Raw genomic sequence first — 22351 nt, forward strand, 5'->3', positions numbered from 1 at the left:
TAATTTCTTCTTTTTGCATGATGCAGAACTCAAATTTACATATGTTAATGCCTAAAACTGTACCGTTTGTTCATTTTCACCAGAATTCGACGTCCCGTGGGAACTTTTGGGTTTAAATGGGGGTGGGGGTAAATACTGAACTGGGCCATTTTTTATGTCTCGTTCCCTGTGACTATGCATGCTTCGCGTGTTTAGTTTCAAATCACATCAATGGTTTCTTTACTAGATACAACACTTATGCTATAAAAATATCGTTTATCAGTAATCTGTTATTTTTCCATAGACTCGAATGGAATTGCTCGTTAATGTTTTTGTCCAAATCATAAATAACTGTTGGCATGCCATACATAAGATTCAAATTGATCTTGTTAATCCTTAGTCTGCATGTGTATCCATAATGAAATGTACATATACCTTGAGCAGGAGAAAAAAACAACATAATTTTAAGAGTAGAAAGAAAACAAAGAAATTTAAAAAAAAAAAACGAAAAGAAAAAGATAATAAAAATGGACTGACCCTGTCGATCAACTGTCGTATCATTCCATCCCACTCTTGGTTGTCATTGGGGGCGCCATATTTGCCATCGGGTACTAGTTCGATGGTGTATTCAAATCCCACAATTTGTGCGATCTCGTGAAGGAGATCAATGCAGAAACCTTCGTAACGGCTGTTGCCTTCAGCATTTTCATCCTTTACCATAATATAAGGCTTCTCCTGTCAAGTAAATAGGGGAGAAATAATTGGTTAGTGCACAGAACAACAAATAATTACAATCAAACGCAAAATTATCAAAATATTAAACAGATTAAAACTAGAGGTGCTTGGAAGTTCAGATAAACGCCTACTCTTGTGTAAAATATATGTTCGATAGAGATGATCTGAAAGCAGTATTAAGTGCTCTAGACGAAGTACTCTCTAATGAAAACGATTTATTCGTCCACAGAAGAACTACAGAGCATTTAAAACAAAGACATACAATCATCTGGAGAATTATTTCTCTCAGCTCCAAAAATCCACATAAATTATACCTTCACATTATGACCTGTTCCTTGTTGATTGCGGTGTTATGCTAGGTAGTTTTAGGAGACTCACCCTCACATTCTTTACCTTCTCTTTGAGAAGAGGGTAGACTATTGCTAATTGTTTGAAGTTCCCCTGCCGCGGAAACCGCATCGTGCTACATAAACCGTTTTTACAGGGTTATTTTTTCTCGGCTCCCAAATCAAGAGATGAGACCTGCATGTTATGACCTGTTCCTTGTTGATTGCGGTGTAACGCTAGTCTTGGGCAGTTCTAAGAGACGCACCCTCGCAGGCTTTGCCTTTCTCTCTTTGGAAATAAGTTAGATTTTTGCACATCGTTTGAGGCTCCCCTGCCGAGGAAGGTTTATGGTGTTACATACGCCTTTTTTGCAGGTTCATTTTTTATTGGCAAGAGATTAGACCTGCATATTATGACCTGTTCCTGTTGACTCTATGCAGTTCTAGGAGGTTCTCTCTCCCAGGCTTTGCCTTCTCCTTTCATGATAAAGTTAGTTTATTAGTAATCGCCTGAAGATCCTCTGCCGGTGCTACATAAAAATCCTTTTTCAGGGTCAAAGTGATCATCTACTTGGGCACTGACATTTCAATCCCACTTCCCGACACTAATTTCACATTTCGCGCGGTGAAAGTGGAAGCCTTTGTTCAATCTCAAAAGAAAATTGATACCCACCCGCCTGTAAGGATAACTGTTAGTGATAGTGTAAGGCAAAGGCTGCGATATCCCAAACGACATATCTCCTGAATCGTCACTGCTTGAGTTCAGTTGCAAGGAGAAGTCCAGGACGATTGAAAACAATGTAGAAATAAGCAGAAAGCACATACAACACCTTGAATTACTAAATCGTAAACCTTTTTAGTACTAATGTGATCAAAGGGGGACCGGTGTATCAACGTGACTATGTCGTATATCGCGATAGGAGAGAAATAAACACCAAATACAGGATATTAAACAAAATAATTACAAGTACTTGCCGCCTAAAATAGAGACGGATTTGAGCGTAAAAATAATGATTACAATAAGAACAGTCATCTTTCTTCAATGATTTGAAATCTCTTGGTTTGTAGGGATAAAGAGCCAGCAATATATATATAAAAAAAAAATCTTTAAAAATGCCTTGGCAGCCCCGTCGGCATTACCTTGCAGGGGTGCACTAGAAGGCATGAGATTAGCAATAAACAAACCCCTATAGAAAAGAGAAGGCAAAGCCTGAGAGCATGGACGTCTTAGAAGGGCACAATGCCAGCAACATTCTGCAGTCAACAATTATAAGGCCACTACAAAAAAAAAAAAAAAAAAAGCCGATACTCTATTAGCTTTGATTCCGAGCTATAAAAAAAAATCCTTATTCTTATTTCTTTCTTATTCTGAGGTTAAATGTATCAAACATTGCTGTTTCTGCTCTGTTTTGCTTCCCCATTTCAAAACTCAATCGTGTTCTACAGCATCGTAAACAACTATTTTCCAAGCAAAACTACCAGACAAACAACAGTGAATATATATATTTAAACTAATGAATGTGTGACAAAAAACAAACAAACTTATATCTACGTAGTAAATAAGTATAATGTCATTTAAAAAAAAATTAACGATACTCCGTTGGTTTTGAAGTCGAGGGATAAATATTCATAAATCAGGGAAAACAAGGACAGATAGTCTTTGAGACGCTCATTGTATCTAATGTTCGAATTCCTATTTTCAACTAAAACGAGAATGGCCAAGAGACAAGAAGATACTGATTTTCGTATGTGTTAACGAGAAGACAGACTGAAATTAGTATGTCAAGCTTGTTTAACGACCGATAAAATGCCGATAACCGTGTTATAAATAAACACAATGGCAAAAAACAACAACATAAAAATCATCATTTAGACTTATATATATATATATATATATAGAGAGAGAGAGAGAGAGAGACTACTTCGTTTAATCACATGAATTAATATACGAAAGTATAAATTTATGCTTAAACTTTCAGTATTTACTTCAAGTGCTCAATACATAGGTAGAGCTAAGTAGTAATTTATAAAAATATATATGGCAATTAAGCTACACAGAATCTTCCGCATTTCGTTCTTGTGAGAATTCGTCAGGCTTAAGCCTGACGAATTCTCACGAATATATTTTTATAAATTACTCTCTCTCTCTCTCTCTCATAAACAGTTTTATTATTTTACGTATAAAAAGGAGAATAAAATAAATGCATATACATTATTTAATTGGTATTCGTTATTGGGATGAGTATTATTAATTAATTTATTTTATTGCGGACTATTATTTTCATGTTTCTTAGTTGTTGTTTCACGACGTTTCGGCCAACTATTCCTCTGGAGCTCCGAATCTACTAACTCGTAGTAATTGCTGAAAATGCAGTAAGGAGATTCTGAGTTCCTATCCTGTCGCGGTTACAACCTGACAAAGGTCAGAAGAATAGTTAGCTGAAACGTCGTGAAACAACAACTAAAAATAATGAGAATCATAGTCCGCAAATAAAATAATACAATAACTGCAGTTTAAGTTCTTAGATATATTAACGGGACAATACATCACAGATTTAGCACGTTTAGCAGACGGATTAAATGCTTGTTGATCGTAAGCGTTAAAAATAAACATAGTGGCGAGAAAAAAATGAGGGGAGATATAACATAAGAAATATATCGAATCAAGTCTTCCTTTGCTGTCATTACAGAATATTTGAATCCATAGCAGCAAGTTTTAGTCTCTCCCCCATCAATGCCAGAAGTTTGGGGAAACTATATATATATATCTCTCTCTCTCTCTCTCTCTCTCTCTCTATATATATATATATATATATATATATATATATATATATATATATATATATATATATATAGAGAGAGAGAGAGAGAGAGACTAAAGAACAGACTTAGTACTAGCGTAAACTGACTCACAGCTAGAAAATTCACAATTACAAAAATGGATTCAACAGTAAAAACTAAACAAAATAAGATTACGAAATGCAAAACCAGGAACTATTTATAATGTAGGTGTTTCGGCGATTTAAAAATAAGACAGCTCCTGCTTCATAACTCCCCCAATTGAAAATACCACTTTTTAGTCGCGTGCAAGCGACTCTATAAGTCACTCCCTCGGTCTGTCGGTTTGTCCGTAACACTTTTGTGCTTGGCCTTTTTAATTAAGATCAAAGTTCCGTTGTTAATAGATGTTGTTCTTAGCTATTTAAGCTTTTCTTGGCTTTTGGCAAAGATCAAAGTGTAATATCTGTTCTTACTACATGCTGTACTTATGTTTGTAACTTTGTGATATAAAGTGGGGGATCACTTTTTTTGTATTAATTTAATGTAAAATGATCACCCACTTTACAAACAGTCAGCCTCAAAGCCAGTCAAGTCATTATCCAGATCATTCAAGTTGTTTTTGAAGGATTCCAGTTATTTGTTAAGCATTCAAGTCATTCTTAAGTTCATTAAAGTCATTCTAAGTCATTTACTTTTTATTTATTTAAGTCATTTCAGCCAATTTTTCAGTCATTTTTGTTTATCTTTAAGACTTTCATGTCAATCCTACATTTACACATTCATTTCACGAGAGCACGCGACCAACGGCTATTGGCCTTGTTCAATACTAAAATACAAACACGATCGAGTATTTATTTTATTAATTAATAATCTATACTCTAATGAATTTTATTGTATCTTGATATTCATATTAAAACCTTTTTTTCTATTCATTTATTATTTATTTGCTTCCGCGCTGAGCAAATTAGGCACAAGGCCGTGTTTTAATGTGGAGAGTGAGGGAAGGGGCACGTGCTGCCCCGAGAGAGAACTGGATAGTGACAATTGGTATGAAGGGTTTCCCCTACGTTGACCAAAACTGATTGCTTAAGAGCAATGGTCTGATATATGGGGTTGCCCCCACATATGGTCTTTGATTGCAGTATCTGCCGGAACAGATAATACACTTTGATAAAAGAACAAAGGTCTTCGCCCGAAGGCGAACCTTTTTTCTATTTATTTAAAAAGAAAATATTACTGTGTTATAAATGGGTCGTTGAATTGCATTCACTAGCGAATGATCTAGCTAATTTGCATATTCTTTTAAACAGTCATTTCAATTAATTCCCTATTAGATTGCTCGGTTTTCTCATGGGACGATCATCTGTGGTTAACTATTGCGTGTAATTCTATTCATGCTGATATTCTACATGATTTATACTTGCGTAGTATTTGCTTAAAAAAAAAGTTATTGTAAACACAAATTTCTTTCTGTCTATATTTATGCATGCGTATATATATTTCGTTAAGAAGGTTTGCCTTACTCACTCCTGTCAGTTTTAGGTCTACATGCATGAAACATAATATATAGGTCAATTGAACCAATGCTATGCTTTATATTTGGGTTTTAACAAGAAGAAATTCGTGCAAAAGTGTAAGAATTGAAAAAAAAATGGAATTTGCCAGGCGAAGGTCGAACGACGACGTTAGGAATATGCACGCGTAACATAATAGCTATTGGTTCATGTTTTAAGTTTTAGCCTTTCAGCAAACATGTCTCCAGAGCTCAGCAGTCAAAGGAAAAATAATAAATCGTAAGCTAAACGTTTTGGTTTCGATTCTCGGTGATGGCGCACGAGTCATTTAAAAAAGAAAAACTGTTTAAATCATTGCTATATATTTGAGCTCAATATATAACAATAAATACGAAATCAGCATAAAACAAATTATCATATTTAAGCCTATTTTACGACCGGGTAATTCTGGGCGGCCTGCTAGTACATATATAAATATAAACAGTCTATTCTGGAACGGCCATCGTGTGTATATATATATATATATATATATATATATATATATACTTTTATACACACATATATATATATATATACTTTTATACACATATATATATATATATATAACTTTTATTTATACAAACATTATTGGTTACATATGCGGATACATGTTTTTACGTGATTCTTTTCTAGAAAAAAACGCGTCATTATCCAACGTATTCAGGATAAGAGGAGAACTCATTTATGATGACGCGGTTTCTCTGAAGAGATTCGATACAGGAACATGTATGCACATATGCAGCCACCAATGTTTATATGAATATATATATATATATATATATATATATATATATATATATATATATATATATATATATATGTGTGTGTGTGTGTGTTTTTGGAGTGACTTTTTTTATAGAAAAAAAAAACGCGTCATCAGTCTACATCTTCCGGAAAAGAACAGGATGCAGTCAAGATGATGCGGATTCTCTGAAGATAGTCACTGCAGAAACACGTGTGTAACTAATACTGTTTTCGTAAATATAGTATAATAACGTTTTCTTGGTCCATCAAGCATTATTAAATAAACACAGAAGATTCAGTTGATTCACATCTAATAAACTACATTAAAAATTATTAAACAAAATTAAAGTAAAAACAACAATGTTCCCGATCTTGGGTTTAGCATATTGGGAAATGATATACAAACTGCCATTATTGTATTAAGTGATGCTCTTTGATTAAACACATTGAAGTTAGTCATTTGGGCAATGTCAAAATATCGTTAATTCACTGCCTGCACAGCAGCACACGATTAGCGTAGTGGTAAGAGGTCTTGACTGTCGTGTGGGCGATCGGGTTTCGATCCAGGCTATAGGTTGTTTTCTCTATAGCCGCAGTGATGAGCTGTGATACAGTGAAACAGTACTGTATGTGGATGACTATATGCATGTATATATATATATATATATATATATATATATTATAAAATACTATATTATGTTTACTCAAGAAGATCATCCTATAAGACAACCGAAAAAACTAATAGGGAATAAATTACATGAATGTTTAAAAGAATATGCAAATATGCTATATCTTTTGGAGATAAATGCAACGCCTCTAAACAAATATTTTTCAACAAAACTCTCAGAGTTGTTAAATATTCAAAGATATGGATTTGTAATATGAGACAAAAGTTATTTCAATTTTACTTGATTCGACATTAAAAAAAAACGTATATTTTTGATATGATGTAGAAGGAAACCAAGCACAAAACCATGAATAAACATTTGAACATAAAAAAATCGGTAGCCTAAAATCCTTGAACAAAAATGACCGGATTTTGAATAAAGAAAATCCAAAAATAAATGAAAGATCTTGATATGCCGTAAAACAAAAGACTAAAATCAATCCTCATTAATAAGTATTTAGCTTTTATCTAAATGACTCTTTTTGGAATAAAAGCAATCACACCAAATAACATGAATTAATAGTTTGAAACAAAAAAAAATGATTAAAATATAAAAATATTATAAACAAATACTTGAAGATGTAAGAAACTTGTAAGCCCTTTCAGGCAAGCATTGTTTTGTCCTTGAAGATGGGATGCTATTGGAATCGTGTTTGGCTCAAAGTCAGTTAAACATGGTCAGAGTAAAGCATTTATATTTATATGAAGTGTGAAGTGAATTAAACTTGCAAAAAAAAAAATCAGTATCATAAAATGAGCGATACATTGGCATAAATCATTGGCAAAATATATTAAATATATCAAGTAATTTTGATTTGAAAATATGAACAAGGTGAAGAGATGAAATTACAACATGTTATATAAATAAACACGATGAAATCATTGCATTTATAAATCAGCATTATTTTTTAACACAGAATTAAACGCATTATACTTACGGTAGTACTAATTAAGTAAATGTACAAAACAAAATTATAGGATGATAAAACATATATATATATATATATATATATATATATATATATATATATAGTCTAAAGAAACTTTCAGTAAATAAATATGTAAAAATAAAGAAATGTAGTGTAAATTCTCTGAGAAAATCTATCGCAGACTTAACTCTTTCATAAGTCGCATTCTAAAATAGTTTACATTTACAAAACTGAATTCAACTATATAAGGATGGAAAAAGAGAGAAAAAGAAAACCTTAAATAAAATTAATCTTAAAAACCTGTATACATTCATAGTCTATATATATATATATATATATATATATATATATATATATATATAATTAAAGAATAATACAGGATGATAAACATTCTATATAAACAACATAAGAATCCTCAATATTCAAATAGTTTTTAGTAGATCCTATATATATATGTTGCATATGTCCGTTATGCCGTCTAGAAATAAGGATATATATATATATATATATATATATATATATATATACCTGTACAAGTGAATAAAAGTTATTTATTTTTTCATAATACTAGTTTGTGTCCACGTCACAGATAGAAAGAACAAAAAGAAAAGTTATATACTTTTCATATTCGTTTTTTTTTATTATACATTTTCATATATATATATATATATATATATATGTATGTATGTATACACTTCTGAATTAACATTACGTTAAGAGATTTTTTCAGGTTAACGTAATCCAGACTGACATTTTCGAATTAAGCTAAAAAACTCTTATTTTTACTGGGGGAAATTTTATCGATCTATGAATTCCCCTTTTTTATATTGTACGTACGCTACACATAATTGAAAATATTAAATTATTTTTTATGTGAAAGCATTATTATAGCCACAGGGATTTATCGGAAAGATTATGAAACACATGTATGTGTAAAACTAACACGCATATATATATATATATGTATATATATATATATATATATATATATATATATATATATATATATATATATATACACACACACATTGTAATATAACAACAAATATCACAATAACTTTTTTTCCGGAACTAGATATTAAAAACGAGACGAATAAAAATTGCATATATTTGCAATAAAAATATAAAATAGATTTTCGCATAGTCCATATATGCAATAAGAAATAATACTGCGTTTAGATAGATAACGTATTTATTGCCGAATATATATATATATATATATATATATATATATATATATAGAATAAAGCATTCTAAACATAGTACAATGTAGTGTACGCATATTTAATAAGGAATTATATATATATATATATATATATATATATATATATTACAATGCTCCACATAATATTCATTTTTCAAATACAATTCACAGTACTTTGTATAGACAATAAAACAAAGTTATTAAAAAAAGCATATCAATAATAAAAAAGTGTGATAAGATAAGATAAAGGCTTTTGTGTTGTGTATATGTGTATATAAAAAAAGTATGCATAAGTAAATATTGAAAAAAAAACGTCAAGAAACGATAAAAGAAACTCAACAATACAGACAGAACATTGCAATAGCGACAAAACAAAGAGAAACACGAAAGTGTTTTGAAAAGAAAACATAAGTTATGCATTGTTTACAAGCGATCATAAAAAGAACATCAATATTAGCATTAAAAATATATCGAATAGAGTATGAAATAAAGGGAAATTGGCAATTTAATACAAAATACAAGTTATCTACATATATATATATATATATATATATATATTTATCTATATATATATAATGCACATATACATATATATATACGTATATATGTATATATATATAACTGCATATATATATATATATAACTGCATTATAAATATAAACTTTGAAGTCATGAAAAATGAATATAAGACAAAAACAATTTAGAAAATATATTAATACGCACATTTATAATCTGCAATAAAGGTGTTTAGTGACAGAAACTCATAAACATAAAAAAAATCATGCCTAGATTAAAAAATAGATATAAAAAATAATAATAATATAGCAATAATATTAACAACAAATAATAACTGAACATTAATTATTTCGAAAATATCTGTCTTTTTAAAATTATGATGAGATTACATTTAATGATTTTGAGAGACCACTTCAGATTCTGATCGACCACTTCAGATTTTACGACTTTTATATATAACTATATAGAACTGTCTATAATCTTTATTGTTTCCGGTTCGTGCAATTTACAAAACGGTTTTATTTTAGAGAAGCTATATTGTTGAATAACGGTTCCTCCTATGTAAAATAGACGGCATATTCTGGTTTGTATGAAGGTTGTCTGTGCGGTCTCTGTTGATATATGTTCCTGGATGGTATACGTCTCTTATTAATGATACAACACTCATTAAGATTTTAAGCTGTTCCAATATACTGTAGAATATCAATGAATACTGCGATTACAAGTGGTTTACGGGGACTTCCTACCTTAGATTTGATCTTAACAAACACCACTGAGCTGTAGGAATGTAACATAGCGCGGACGTCCATATGCAAATGCATGCGAAATCACGTCAGCGGTAGGGAAAAATAAAGTGTTTAAAAAGGAGATCACGTTAGAGACGAATACAACATTCGAGATCACGTGAGAGGCGTAACGAGAGAATGAGACTCGACAATACGCACGCATGGTTGGTGTGTGCCCACTGCAGAGACGCCCTATCATTTGAACTTGGAACCCGTCTCACATAAAAAAAGATGAAAATAAGATTAATACAAATCTTGGCAGTATCGGGGTTCCAGTGTTAGCATAAAATAACATTTTTTCATGTGTGCGAGAAACGATATCTCGTGCTTGAGAGTTTCCTGTAAAGAATAAAAAAAAAGGGGGGAAAGATGTACGACTCCTGCCAGGAAAAACGCGAGACGTAAAAAAAAAAGTGCAACGCTGACAGACCTTTTATTCTGCTTGTAAAAAAGCCATCAGCATCCCTACGCGCGTTGGCTTGGAAATACTTTGAGTAAGCTTATATGAAAGGAGATGTCGTGACAGAATCTCCCGACATCGTTTATTTTGTTTGAGTAGACCAGGCCCTGAATGTTAGCCAACGTGTAAACACACGACCTGTAAATTTTCTTGAAGGTTTCCTCAATAACAGAAACTCTATCAGTGAACGGACGACAATGGGAAACCTGGAAGGGGTGTTGTGAGCAAATTCAGGCTGAGAACATATATGTAATGTTATGGAGGGCCTTTCTCATTCCCTCTTGTCTGTCGACTCCACCAGAGCGCAAAACAAATAAAACAAATATTTGAACTTTTTTTTTTTCTATTTGAGAGACTTTTATATCCTGTCCGGGCTTTACCTTTTATATAATCAAGTTTCACAGAGTTTTCACCGGCTAGCGGAAATTTGTTGTCTGCTGTCGTTTCCTGATGTTCATGCCGTCACGTCTTTCCCCCTTCACTCTCTGCGTCTTCTGCATCTTCTGCTATCTCCGAGTGACGCCATCAGTCCTGCTACCTCCTTCTCCTCCTCTATTTCACTACAGTGACTTTTTTCTACGAAATATCGTCGCGCATTATGGTACATATATAGGGCTAATCAGAATCTCATGATGTGACGGCGAAGATTCAATGACAAAAACTATATTTAGGTTATGTGCGTTTACGGAATACTCACGGTGACAAAGTAGTTTAGATCAGCAAAGGTAAGGAACGGAGAGTATGGCTAGTATAAGGTGGGTCATCATTTAGGAATACCATGCGCTGTATTTTGGAGGATGTTAACACCTCCCGCAAAAGCTGTACAAACTTTACATTGCCTTCTACCCTGACAAGGATATACATGCGACTGGGAACCGACTGGGAACCGACTGGGAACCTCGTACTGTCCTAAAACTTTCTCCTTCGGAGAAAGCCGGTTTAACCTACTAAGAGTTAGTGCTACTTCGGTTCGCGTTGGAATAACCTGTGATCAGGAATCACCCATTTAAATTTTATTATATCCCGACGACCATTTATTGTGCACCTTACTGAGTATTATTTTTAAAAGAAGTACCTCGATAAAATTACGTATCCGTTTCGCTCTCAGAAAAACAACCAAGGATCAATCTTGTATTAAGCATACACACATGCATATACCTCTCACATGGGAAAATAAATCAAGTAAAATGTCAAAGAGTTTATAAATATTTTGCTAGGACTGAGTATATCAATCAGTTCAACTTGATGAGCAGAAATATGTTTATGGGAAAATATGCTTATTTTACCTTTTTGCCATTTATTTTTGTATGCTCTGTAGTTACATCGAGCTTCATTAATTAAGGGACAGATATTAATAAAAGGTGAAATAAACAGTTTTTTCAAATTCTGTTCATCAAGTTGAACTGGTTGATATACTTAATCCTTGCAAAATATTTATAGACTTTTGTCATATACTGTCTGGTGGTATTTGGGAGTGCTTGAGTATAAGATATGCCTGAGCGATTAGATTGGGTTGACCTTCTTCTAAAGGGTTGAGGGTACCGAATTGACAGTTCCTGGTTGCTGTTCCCGACTGGTAGTACAGGAGCCCTAACTCTTTGGTAGCGCTTAGAGCGGCTGCTCCATCAACAGTTGAATAATATCGGGTTGTTTGCAGTGCCATGACGCGCATGGAAAGGGACCCTGCACTCATCCCCGGTGGGCTTTCCTGAGGCCACAATCCTAATTGGAGAAAGGTCAGCTGATGGTCTACTTGTGATGCATATCTGAAGCTCCGCATAACCTCTTGTTTAGCTCCCCCTTACCGAAACTCTTAAAAAAATATGACGACAGTACAATCTAAAAATATTTAAGAATTATTATAGTATTTATTATATCAGCCCCTTTAAGAACTCTGTTTTTATTGACCACTTTACAGCTGAAATGAAAGTCGGTCATTTAACCTCGTATGCGTTCATCATGATTTTATAATACTTAGATCACAATGGACAGGCGTCTCGACATAAAAAAATAAATGTTTAAATTTCAACGGTATTTCTCTCGCTTAAAGTTGGCAATGTGGTTTGTTTCTTGCTCATTGAGAGTCAGAGATGGATTCGTGACAGGGTTCAAATCTTTCGACCGGCAGTAATCGTTACATGCTGTAAATATTTAAAAATATTATAGTAATAATAATATATCTCGATTTGTAAGCCATGTCTAGTTTCCGATGGGTAGTTTTTCTATACAAGTCCTGGAGATGACGAATTCTCCGTCGACAGTTGTTCTGTACAGGTTCCGGGTGTTGAAATTTTGCAGCCAAAGAACCAAAGGTCCCTCTCGTGTTGACACGTAAAAAATTATGCTAAAAATTTAATTTTTCTGCAGCAATTCTGGTTTCTGATTGGGTGATAGCAGAACGTGAATTAATTTGATTCGTCAGTTCGTAGCAGCAGCGTACGTAAATAGAATTTCCCAACTTTGAGGGCGCATACGTCATTAGATATCAAAAATTTTGAAGCTATATATATATATATATATATATATATATATATAAATATATATATATATATATATATATATATGATGATTGCAACGTCTTGTCAGACGAATGCCACTCCCTCAGACATTTAAAATCCATGAGCCCAAATGTCTGAGGAAGTATCTATACAAATATGATGTTAAAGAGTCTTAGCTTTATACGACAGCTAAGTCTCTCTCTCGGTTCAAAATGTTGAGATCCAGCAACAAGCAAGAGCAAGATAGCCAGCAACAAATTAAACTGCAGACCAGCTTAATGCGGGTATTGGTCTTCCGCTTTATGGTTTTTTAAATCAGAAATTTGCTTCTCCTAGAAAGGTTGCCTTCACCACGGCTTACGGGAGCCCTCTCTACCCCAATATACATATACACACACACAAATATACACGGTGCTAGTTGGCCGTTGATCCAGAAAAAGAGTTCATTCGCGCTTTGGAAGGTCTTGTTTTTAATCCTTCAGGGAGACTAGCCGCCCTCCTCACCAAAGATGTCTGGTGGGGGAACCAGTTTAGTCGCCGGTGACCCGACCATAAGGCAGGTAGTACTGGGGTACATGGTACCAGTAGCATATGAAATGACCTGACATTACATACATATATATATATATATATATATATATATATATATATATACACACACACACCTAATATAAAGCTGAATGTCTGTGTGTGTGTCTGGTCATGAATAGGCTCCTATATGGTTGACTATTATAGAAAACTGATCACATATAATGATAAGAGATGTATCGTGACACAGGAATGGTCTGGCAGAACGGTGGTTCATTAAAATTGTGGGGTCTGCGTTCGCGCCTGGTCCACAAAGTATGGAAATAAAAAATTTAAAAATAAAAAAACGTTTACAAGTGTTTTTGATATAGATGTACATAATAATACTTTGATAAGTATGTTTTAACTTAAATAGGGATGGTATAATAAAATTGTGGGGGCTCTGTTCGCGCCTGGCCTCAATGGAATGGAAATAGGTACAAACTTCTTCGTATCTATCTGCGTAAGTGTACTTTGATAATTATGTTTCAGTTTGACGAAATATGGTATAATAAAATAATGGGGTGTTCGTGGGCGCCTCCCCTCCATAGAATGGAAATATATCACAAAGTTTAACAAGGTTTTTTAATATAGATCCACATAATATTGTGATAAGTGTTTCAGTGTGAACAGGTATGGTATAATAAATTATGGGGTTTATCTATTTTATTTTGACTTTCATCATATTTTGCTTTGGTTTTGATACCCCCAAATTCGAAGCTATCTCTTTACAGCCCTTCCTTTTCATAACCTATAACAAAAAAAGGGGAAGGTGGAGGAGAGAAAAACAAAGGGGAAAGGTGGAGGAGCAAAACAAAGAGAAGATGGAGGAGAGAAAAAACAAAGATGGAAAGGTGGAGGGGCAAATACAAAGAGGAAAAGGTGGAGGAGCAAAATCAAAGAGAAGGCGGAGGAAAATAATTCGATTCAAGAAATGTTGGGAAAACGTAGAGGGAAGATAGGGAAGAAAAAGAGAACGGAAGAGGAGGAGGAGAAGAAAAGGGACAGTGAAGGAGAACAATATAGCAGCTAGAAGAAAAATAGAACGGGGAGAAATAAAGGAGGAAGCTGTCGCAGAAGTAGAAAAGGAGACCAGAGGCTGGCGGAAAAGGAGATGAAGAAGAGAAAAAAGGCGAAGAAAAATATGAAAGGCAGAGAAAGCGAAGGAGGAGAATAAAAAAAAGTAGAAGTATCAGAAGAAAGAATGCTGATTAGGTGAAGAAGAATAAATACGGAAGAGGAGAAGACGATTCCGAGGAAAGAAGATAACGAAAAAGATAAAGAAAAGCAAGGTAAAAAATAATGAAAGGAAGGGAGAAAAAGAAAAAAGTCAGTAAAAAAGAAGTGGAAAACGAGGGAGAGAAAAAAAATACAATTAAAAAAAACGGAGAAAATCGCGGAAGATAGAGAAAAACAAGAATTTGAGAAGATGAAACTAAAGAAGAGGAGTGAAAAGTACAAGAAAAGAAGGTAAAAGTTGGAGTAGAAGGGGGAGGAAAACTAGAGAAGAAGGAAGGTGGAGCCAAAAAGATAATGAAAAGGAAAACAGTGAAGAAAAAGAAAAGATTCGAAGGAAGGAGAATGAAAGGAAGTAGCTGAAAAAAGATAAAAAAAAAAATAACGTGGAAGGGAAGATGATTTCAAGGATTTAAAGAAAAAATGTAGGAGAGGCAGGAGAAAAAGAATGAAAGCGTGAGGAGAGACTATAAGAGGAGAAGGTGGAGGAGGAGAAGTATAAAATTAAAAGAATAAGAGGAGGGGGAGATGAAAAAGAAAAATGAAGATAGAGGAGGAAAGAAGGGGAAACAGAAGATAAATAAAAATGGAGAAGAAGAAGGCGGAAGAAAAATAGAGAGGGAGGTGGTGAAGAAATAGGAAAAGGGGAAAGGATGCTGCTGCGAAAGAAGGTGATAAAGAAGAGAAAAACGTAAAGAAAAAGAAGAAAAGCAGAGGAGCAGAATGGAAGACAGTAATGGAAGTGGCAGAGTAGTGTGTGGAGCACGTAAAGATAAAGAAAAAATGGAGGAGAGAAAGGAGGGGGTGAGGAAAAGAAAAAGAAATAACTGGAAGACGACTCCCTCTAAAACAAATGTCAATTGAAAAAAAAAGAAGTTGATACCCGCTCTCTTTTATAAACTAATTGAGAGAGAGAGAGAGAGAGAGAGAGAGAGAGAGAGAGAGAGAGAGAGAGAGAGAGAGAGAGAGAGAGAGAGAGAGAATTATAAGAGGGCAACAGAAAATGATGAAAGGGAAGAAAAAACAAAGGTGGAGAAGAGGAGAGTGAAAGAAAGTAGGGGAGAACTGGCAGAGTAATGAATTTGGAGCAGGTGAAATCAAAGGAAGATGGAGGAGAAAAAGATGATTCCGAGGAAGATGAAGGAGAGGAAAGAAAAAAAAATGAATGCGGGAGGAGAAAAAGAAAACGAAGATAGAAAAGAAACGCAAGGTAGAAAAAGAAACAAAAGTCAGTTAAGGTACCCACTCACCCACCTCTTTTTTTTTTTTTTTTGTAACTCATTTTGAGAGAGAGAGATGAAACAGTACGAGGGAAGGAATGTGAAGCAGGTGAAGACGAAGCGAGAGATACAGAAAGAGAGAGAGAGAGATTGAAAACGAAGCAAGGATGAAGAAGAGGAGAATAAGAAAAAAAAGAAAGTAAGGGAGAACTGGCAGAGTAAGAAATCTAAATCAGGTGAAGACGAAAGAAAGAGGAGGAAGATAAGGGGGGGGGAGGGAGAAAACGAAAACGAAGGCTTCTCCTCCTCCACCTCCTCTTATATTTTTTCCTCACACTTTCATTCTTTTCCCCTTCCGCGCCTACATTTTTTCTTTACGTTCTTTCCTTGAAATCATCTTCCCTTCCTTTCTTTAATCTTTTTTTTCAGCTACTTCCTTTCATTCTCCTTCGTTCGAATCCTTTTTTTTCTTTTTCTTCACTGTTTTCCTCTTTATTATCTTTCTTGGCTCCACCTTCCTTCTTTATTTTTTTCTCCCCCTTCTACTTCTCCTCCAATTGATAGAAAAAGAACGAAAGTGATTTACAGTTAAAGCACCCACATCTCTCTCTTTTTTTAAACTTTTTTTTTTGAGATAGAGATAGAGAGAGACAGAGAAATAAAGTAGGAGGGGGAAGGAAGCTGGTGATAAAGAAGATAAGTTTGAAGAAAGGAAGAGGAGTATGGAGGAAGAGAATTGACAGAGTAAGGAATGTGAAGACGTAGAGAGACACACACACACACACACACACACACACACACACACACACACACACACACACACACACACACACACAGACAGACATTGCAACTGCAGCAAGCAAATCGGGTCGCAGTTATTTTTTCTTGAACAACATTTTTTTGTTTTACTTTATGAAAATTCAATAAAGACATTGGAAACTAATTGGAAGTTCGAATTCTGTTTTGTATTTGTTCTTTCTGTTGGGGGCGAATTTATTGGAGACAAATTTACTCAGTCAATAATAATAAAAATAATTTAAAAAAGTATATAAAAAAAAAGAACCAATAAATAAAGTACGACTAGAAACGGTGCGTTAAAATTTTTAACAAATAGAGAAGTAAAAATTAAAACTCGGTAACGAACGTGCGCGCAGGCGTTCATGCTGCACGCATGCGTACAGTATCCGGGTGGCCGGGGGAGTACGCGCGGTGCGTGCTACGATGTCATCTGAAGTGCGCATCAGCGTGTGTTTGATCGAAGATAGACCGAATTAGAACAGAAGAACTGGAATTAAGCAGAGAAGATCGATGGTGATTAAAGTTGCAAATCAAACACTACTGCGACTGTTATCTTTGACAGCGGGAGAAAATAAGACGTATGAGGAGGAGGAGAGCGGAGATGAATCGTTATTGTCAATAGTTAGTCTCTGGTTAACCTGTTGTTTAGCAGACATCGGGATAATAAAAAAAGAATATGATGGAAATGATGATACTACTATTATAATTAAAAATAACAGTAATAATATTAATAATAATAATAATATTAATAATAATATTAATAATAATAATAATATTAATAAGAGTAAGGGGAGGAGAGTTAGTTTCTAATTAACCTGCTTAACATGCATCGGAATCTTGACCTTTTGATTCAGGATCACAGTGTAGTATCTGTTCCGGCAGATACTGCACTTAAGATAATTTGTACCAGTCAATGGAGGGGAAACCCTCTATACTGGGACAATTATTATTTTTGGTAACCAGAGTGACCCCTTTTAGGGGAGCTGGTTTTTACCTCACATTAAAAACGGCCTTGTGCCTAATTTGCTCAGTGGGGGAGCAAATAAATACCATCACAGTGTAGTATCTGTTCTCATACCGCACTTCATCTTTTCTGATCTCGATCAGTAGAAGAGAAATCTTTCTAAACTAAGGCAATTGTTGTTCCTGTCCAGAGTGGCCTTTTTTGGGGACCTGGATTTCCCCCACATTAAAAACTGACCTTGTGTCTAACTTTGATCTCGTGTGAAGGCAAGTAAATAGGAATAATGATAGTCGTACAGGATGGAACGATAAAATTGTTGTTCAAGAAAAGACGACATGATGTCATTTCCCTTTTTTATTTTTTGTTGCAGAATTTACTAGTTGGCCACTTGTGTACAGATCCCAAGAGCGATGGCGAAATTCAAGTATAATGTAAACAAACATCTTACTGTACAGTTATTTTGTTTGTTTTCACCAAGAAAAAAAAGTGTAGTATCTGTTTTGATGCTACACTTCACTATTTCACTTTATTTTGTTCGTCTCGGTTGGTGGAAGAGAAATCCTTCATGACTAATACAATTTAAATTTTTGTTACTAACCAGTGCCCCCTTTTGGGAAGCCGATTCCCCCTCCCCCCAAAAAAATGGACCTTATGTCTAAATCTGCCCTCGTGTTGAGGCGAATAAACAATTATCACAATAGTCTTTACGCATTCGATGCAATATGTCTTGTTTGGAGTTAATAAAAGAAATAAAAACTAAAAAGCTCAGAAATTTATATAAGTATTAGCGACCATCGAACGTGCTTCTCAAAACATGGATAACGCTTGATCTTGAGTCTAGTCCAGCCCTTTGGGTAGAAAATTACACAGAATCGCACGAATTATTTACAAACTAATGAGAGGAAGAATTAGTTCTCTCCCACTGCAAGAACTGTGACACCACCCCCGAAGAGGAGCACTCTGACGTGAAAAAATTGCCTGATCAGCTCCGTCGACATTCTCTGGTAAGGGTGCTCCATGCGATTAGTAATATACTAACCCTTTCTCAAAGAGAGAAGGTAAAGCCTGAGTGGGTGAACCTACTAAAACAGTAACAACATTATAACGAAACCAAAAGGGACCAGGTCATTAAAAAAAATGGTCTTATTTGTTTTGTGGGGGACGGGGGCTGGAGATAAAAAAAATCCCTAGCCGAGATGGAAACGAGAAACCCAAATCATTATAAATAAATAATATGGTATCGATTAGAAATGAGTCGATCAATTAGATATGATCGAATTCTGAAAAAAGCGAAGGAAGAATAAAGATGTAAAAAAAAATGTCAGTAACGAAGTGAAAAGTAAGAAATATAAAAATAGGATCAGAAAAGACATCACACAAAGATGACGTAAGCAAACGAAAAAATATAACGCAGTAATTGATGTTGCAATCAAAGCAGCAAAATAAAAATAAAAAAACAAAAGGCAAAACTTCTCGTTTAAGACAGGATGTAACAGAGCGCGTATGAGCACGTGTGAAAATAGCAGCAGCAGCAGCAGCCGAAGGATAGATGGCTAGCGAAAGTATTAGCAGCAGTGCAGCAGCCGTTTGAGCACGTATGCAAATTAGCAAGCGACGGCGGGCTTGCGTCCGAAAAGAAAAAGGACAGCACGTGGTCGAAGCGAAGGAAAGTGTGCCCAGGAAGATAGACGTGTAAAGTTGAAAACGTGAAATGTCTGACTACGGCCGTCGTGTGATCGAGGAGAGAAGCTGAAATGTGAACCGGTTAAGATGGACGTGTGGCCCCGTTGTGTCGCCGAGAGATCTTTACCTAGCGTTGAGACGGCAGGGTTTTGTTAATCCTTTGGCAGACGAAATGAACAGTTAGAAAGAAACATGCATTGTTTGGAAAGTAATGGTAATAAAATCCTTTTGTGAAAACAAAGAAAAAAAAGCCAAGTCGGATTTATTTATTCTTTGTTTGGTACTGCGACGTTACAGTGAGATTGGAATGGAGAAGGAGATACAATATCAAATAGTCATTGCCTATCAAGTCTTAAAACCACTCGAGGATAAACGTTAATTCTTGCAAGTCCTCATGACCAATCAAAAAATTGCAAGGGAAATGATGGGAAGTAAAAACTATTAAACATCGAATTCAGGCAAATTCATTAGACAATCTAGAGAGCGGAATTCATGAACATCGCATAAACGTTAGTTGACTGCCCTTTAATTATTATTCCGTAGATAGTGCCCATTCCGAAGTATTAAATGGGCTATATATATATATATATATATATATATATATATATATATATATATATATATATATATATACTATTACATATAAGTCATTTGTGTATGTGTGAGTTCCTTCCTTATATTCCAAAACGGCTAAGCCTATATTTAAAAATTTCACGTGAATCTAATTTATATGTCTGGCAGTGTTCTTAGATAAGTTTTGTACAGAAATTCACCCGGAAGTAGCGAAAATCGTAAAAGTCCGATCTTAAAAATAGCTTTCCTTTCTTATAGTTAAAAAAGGCATAATTTTTACAGGGGAGTATTTTACGTTACACCAGCCAAGGAAGATGATAACATCCTAGCAAACAGTTTATTCGTAAAAAGAACAGATTTATTAAAAGCTGGAGATATACATTAGTGGTGGAACATTTGACTACAGATCGAAAGATCTCTTGTTCAAACTCCGATGTACCTCATGATTTTATGTTATTTTTATTTTTTTAATGATTTCAATTTATGCTAAAAGAAGAGCTACCATTTAAATTCGCCGCAAATCATTTCTTCGCTTGCATATTTTAAAATTAATCATTAATCAGAAGTGACTTTTCCAGGGCATTCATAGTGAAGCTCAAATATCAGCTGACGTGATATTGTGAACAAACACAGGCGGAACACATACAAAAGGAATTTGATGAACGACATTATCTTTATTATCTATTTATTTATTTATTTTTCCGAATTAGTCCGGTCCTTGATATGACCTTAAACTATATCCCATGGTGACGCCCCAGCTTGCGGGCTCTGGGGAGTTTGGAGCCGCCCTTTAATTGCCATTGCTCCCAGGTCCACTCTGACCCGGAGTTGTAGTACCTGTTAGGGTCCGAACTATGGGTTAAATAGAAACTGACTTGCAAAAAACAAATATATTCTATTAAAAAAAAAAATTCTTCAAAATCACCGGGTTCGGCATTAAATGAAAACGGTTGATATGCCGTAAAACAAAAACAACCATACAAACAACCGAATTAGTCCATCGTACAAATTATCCATCGTAATCTTCTCTTCTCTATCTATCTATATAAATAAAATGAACTCATTTTTTCCCGTCGGATTTTGACATTAATAGGATTAAAAATCAAAATATTTCATGCAAATATAATATGCATAAACGGCAGAACAATATCTGAGGTGTGTTATAGGCTTATTATTTCTCAAATTCCTCGATAATCTTAGATTTCTATACTTTTTCTGCTGAGAAGTCACGGCCAAAATCGGTTAAGATCAATGGAAGTGGTAAAATATTTTCTCTCTAATAAATTCCTCTTCCCCCTGCCACCACTTAACACCGTTTGGGGATCGTTCACAAGGAACAGTTGAGAAGAGAACACCGGTTTGGCTTCGTAGTTCTTTTATGTGAAGTTATTTAAAATCACTAAACTAAGCTGCAGTGCTCTGTGGCGTAGTGGTTAGCGTGCTGGACTGTTCACATTATATTTTCACGTTCGCGCCGACCTACCGTAGTCGTTTTTTTTTTTTTCCTAAACAACTGGAATGGACTTTTCTTGGTGGCCGAACTGTTAACGTTGCAGATGTTTTTTTTTGTTTTTTTTCACACTTTATTTTCCTACTTTTACTCATGACTCCGGGTTTGATCCTTCCTACTTACCTACCATAACATTTTTTAAAACTCCCCCCCCCCGTCCCTGAAACAAACACTCGGGCAACGCCGGGTACCCCCGCTAGTATGTAATAACCAGCAGAGGATGACTTTTATAATAATTAAGATGCAACCTGCATGAACTAAAATAGCATATATATTATTTAATTGTCATTTATTGAGATGAGTATTATTTATTAATTTTATTTATTGCGGACAATTACCTCATCTTTTCTTAGTTGTTTCACGACGTTTCGGCCAACTATTCTTCTGGCCTTCCTCAGGTGGTAACCGCGACAGATAGGGACTTTGAATCTCCTCATTGCATTCACTGCAATATTACTGCCTTCCGTAATTGTCTGAAGATAGCGGTTTCAATCCTACCCGAAGGCTTACTTGGCCAAAACCTGGGGAGTCGACAACAACTGCGGAAGGCAGTAATTGCAGTGGACGAAGACGAGAGATTCAGAGTTCCTATCTGTCGCGGTTACCACCTGATGAAGGCCAGA

At 34.7% G+C, this 22351-nt stretch overlaps 1 protein-coding gene across 1 annotated transcript in view; it reads right to left on the minus strand.

Annotated features, from left to right (window-relative positions):
• The window catches only part of LOC145241557 (glutamate receptor ionotropic, kainate 2-like), a 729218-nt gene that overhangs the window by 86948 nt on the left and 619919 nt on the right, over nucleotides 1–22351 (minus strand). The window contains exon 10 of the mRNA XM_080104625.1: nucleotides 517–714. Coding sequence (XP_079960751.1) covers nucleotides 517–714 — 198 coding nt within the window. The remainder of the gene's footprint in view (nucleotides 1–516; nucleotides 715–22351) is intronic.

Source organism: Euprymna scolopes, chromosome 20, assembly GCF_053919585.1.
Source record: "Euprymna scolopes isolate OS-2025 chromosome 20, ASM5391958v1, whole genome shotgun sequence".
NCBI classification, from domain to species: Eukaryota; Metazoa; Mollusca; class Cephalopoda; order Sepiida; family Sepiolidae; genus Euprymna; species Euprymna scolopes.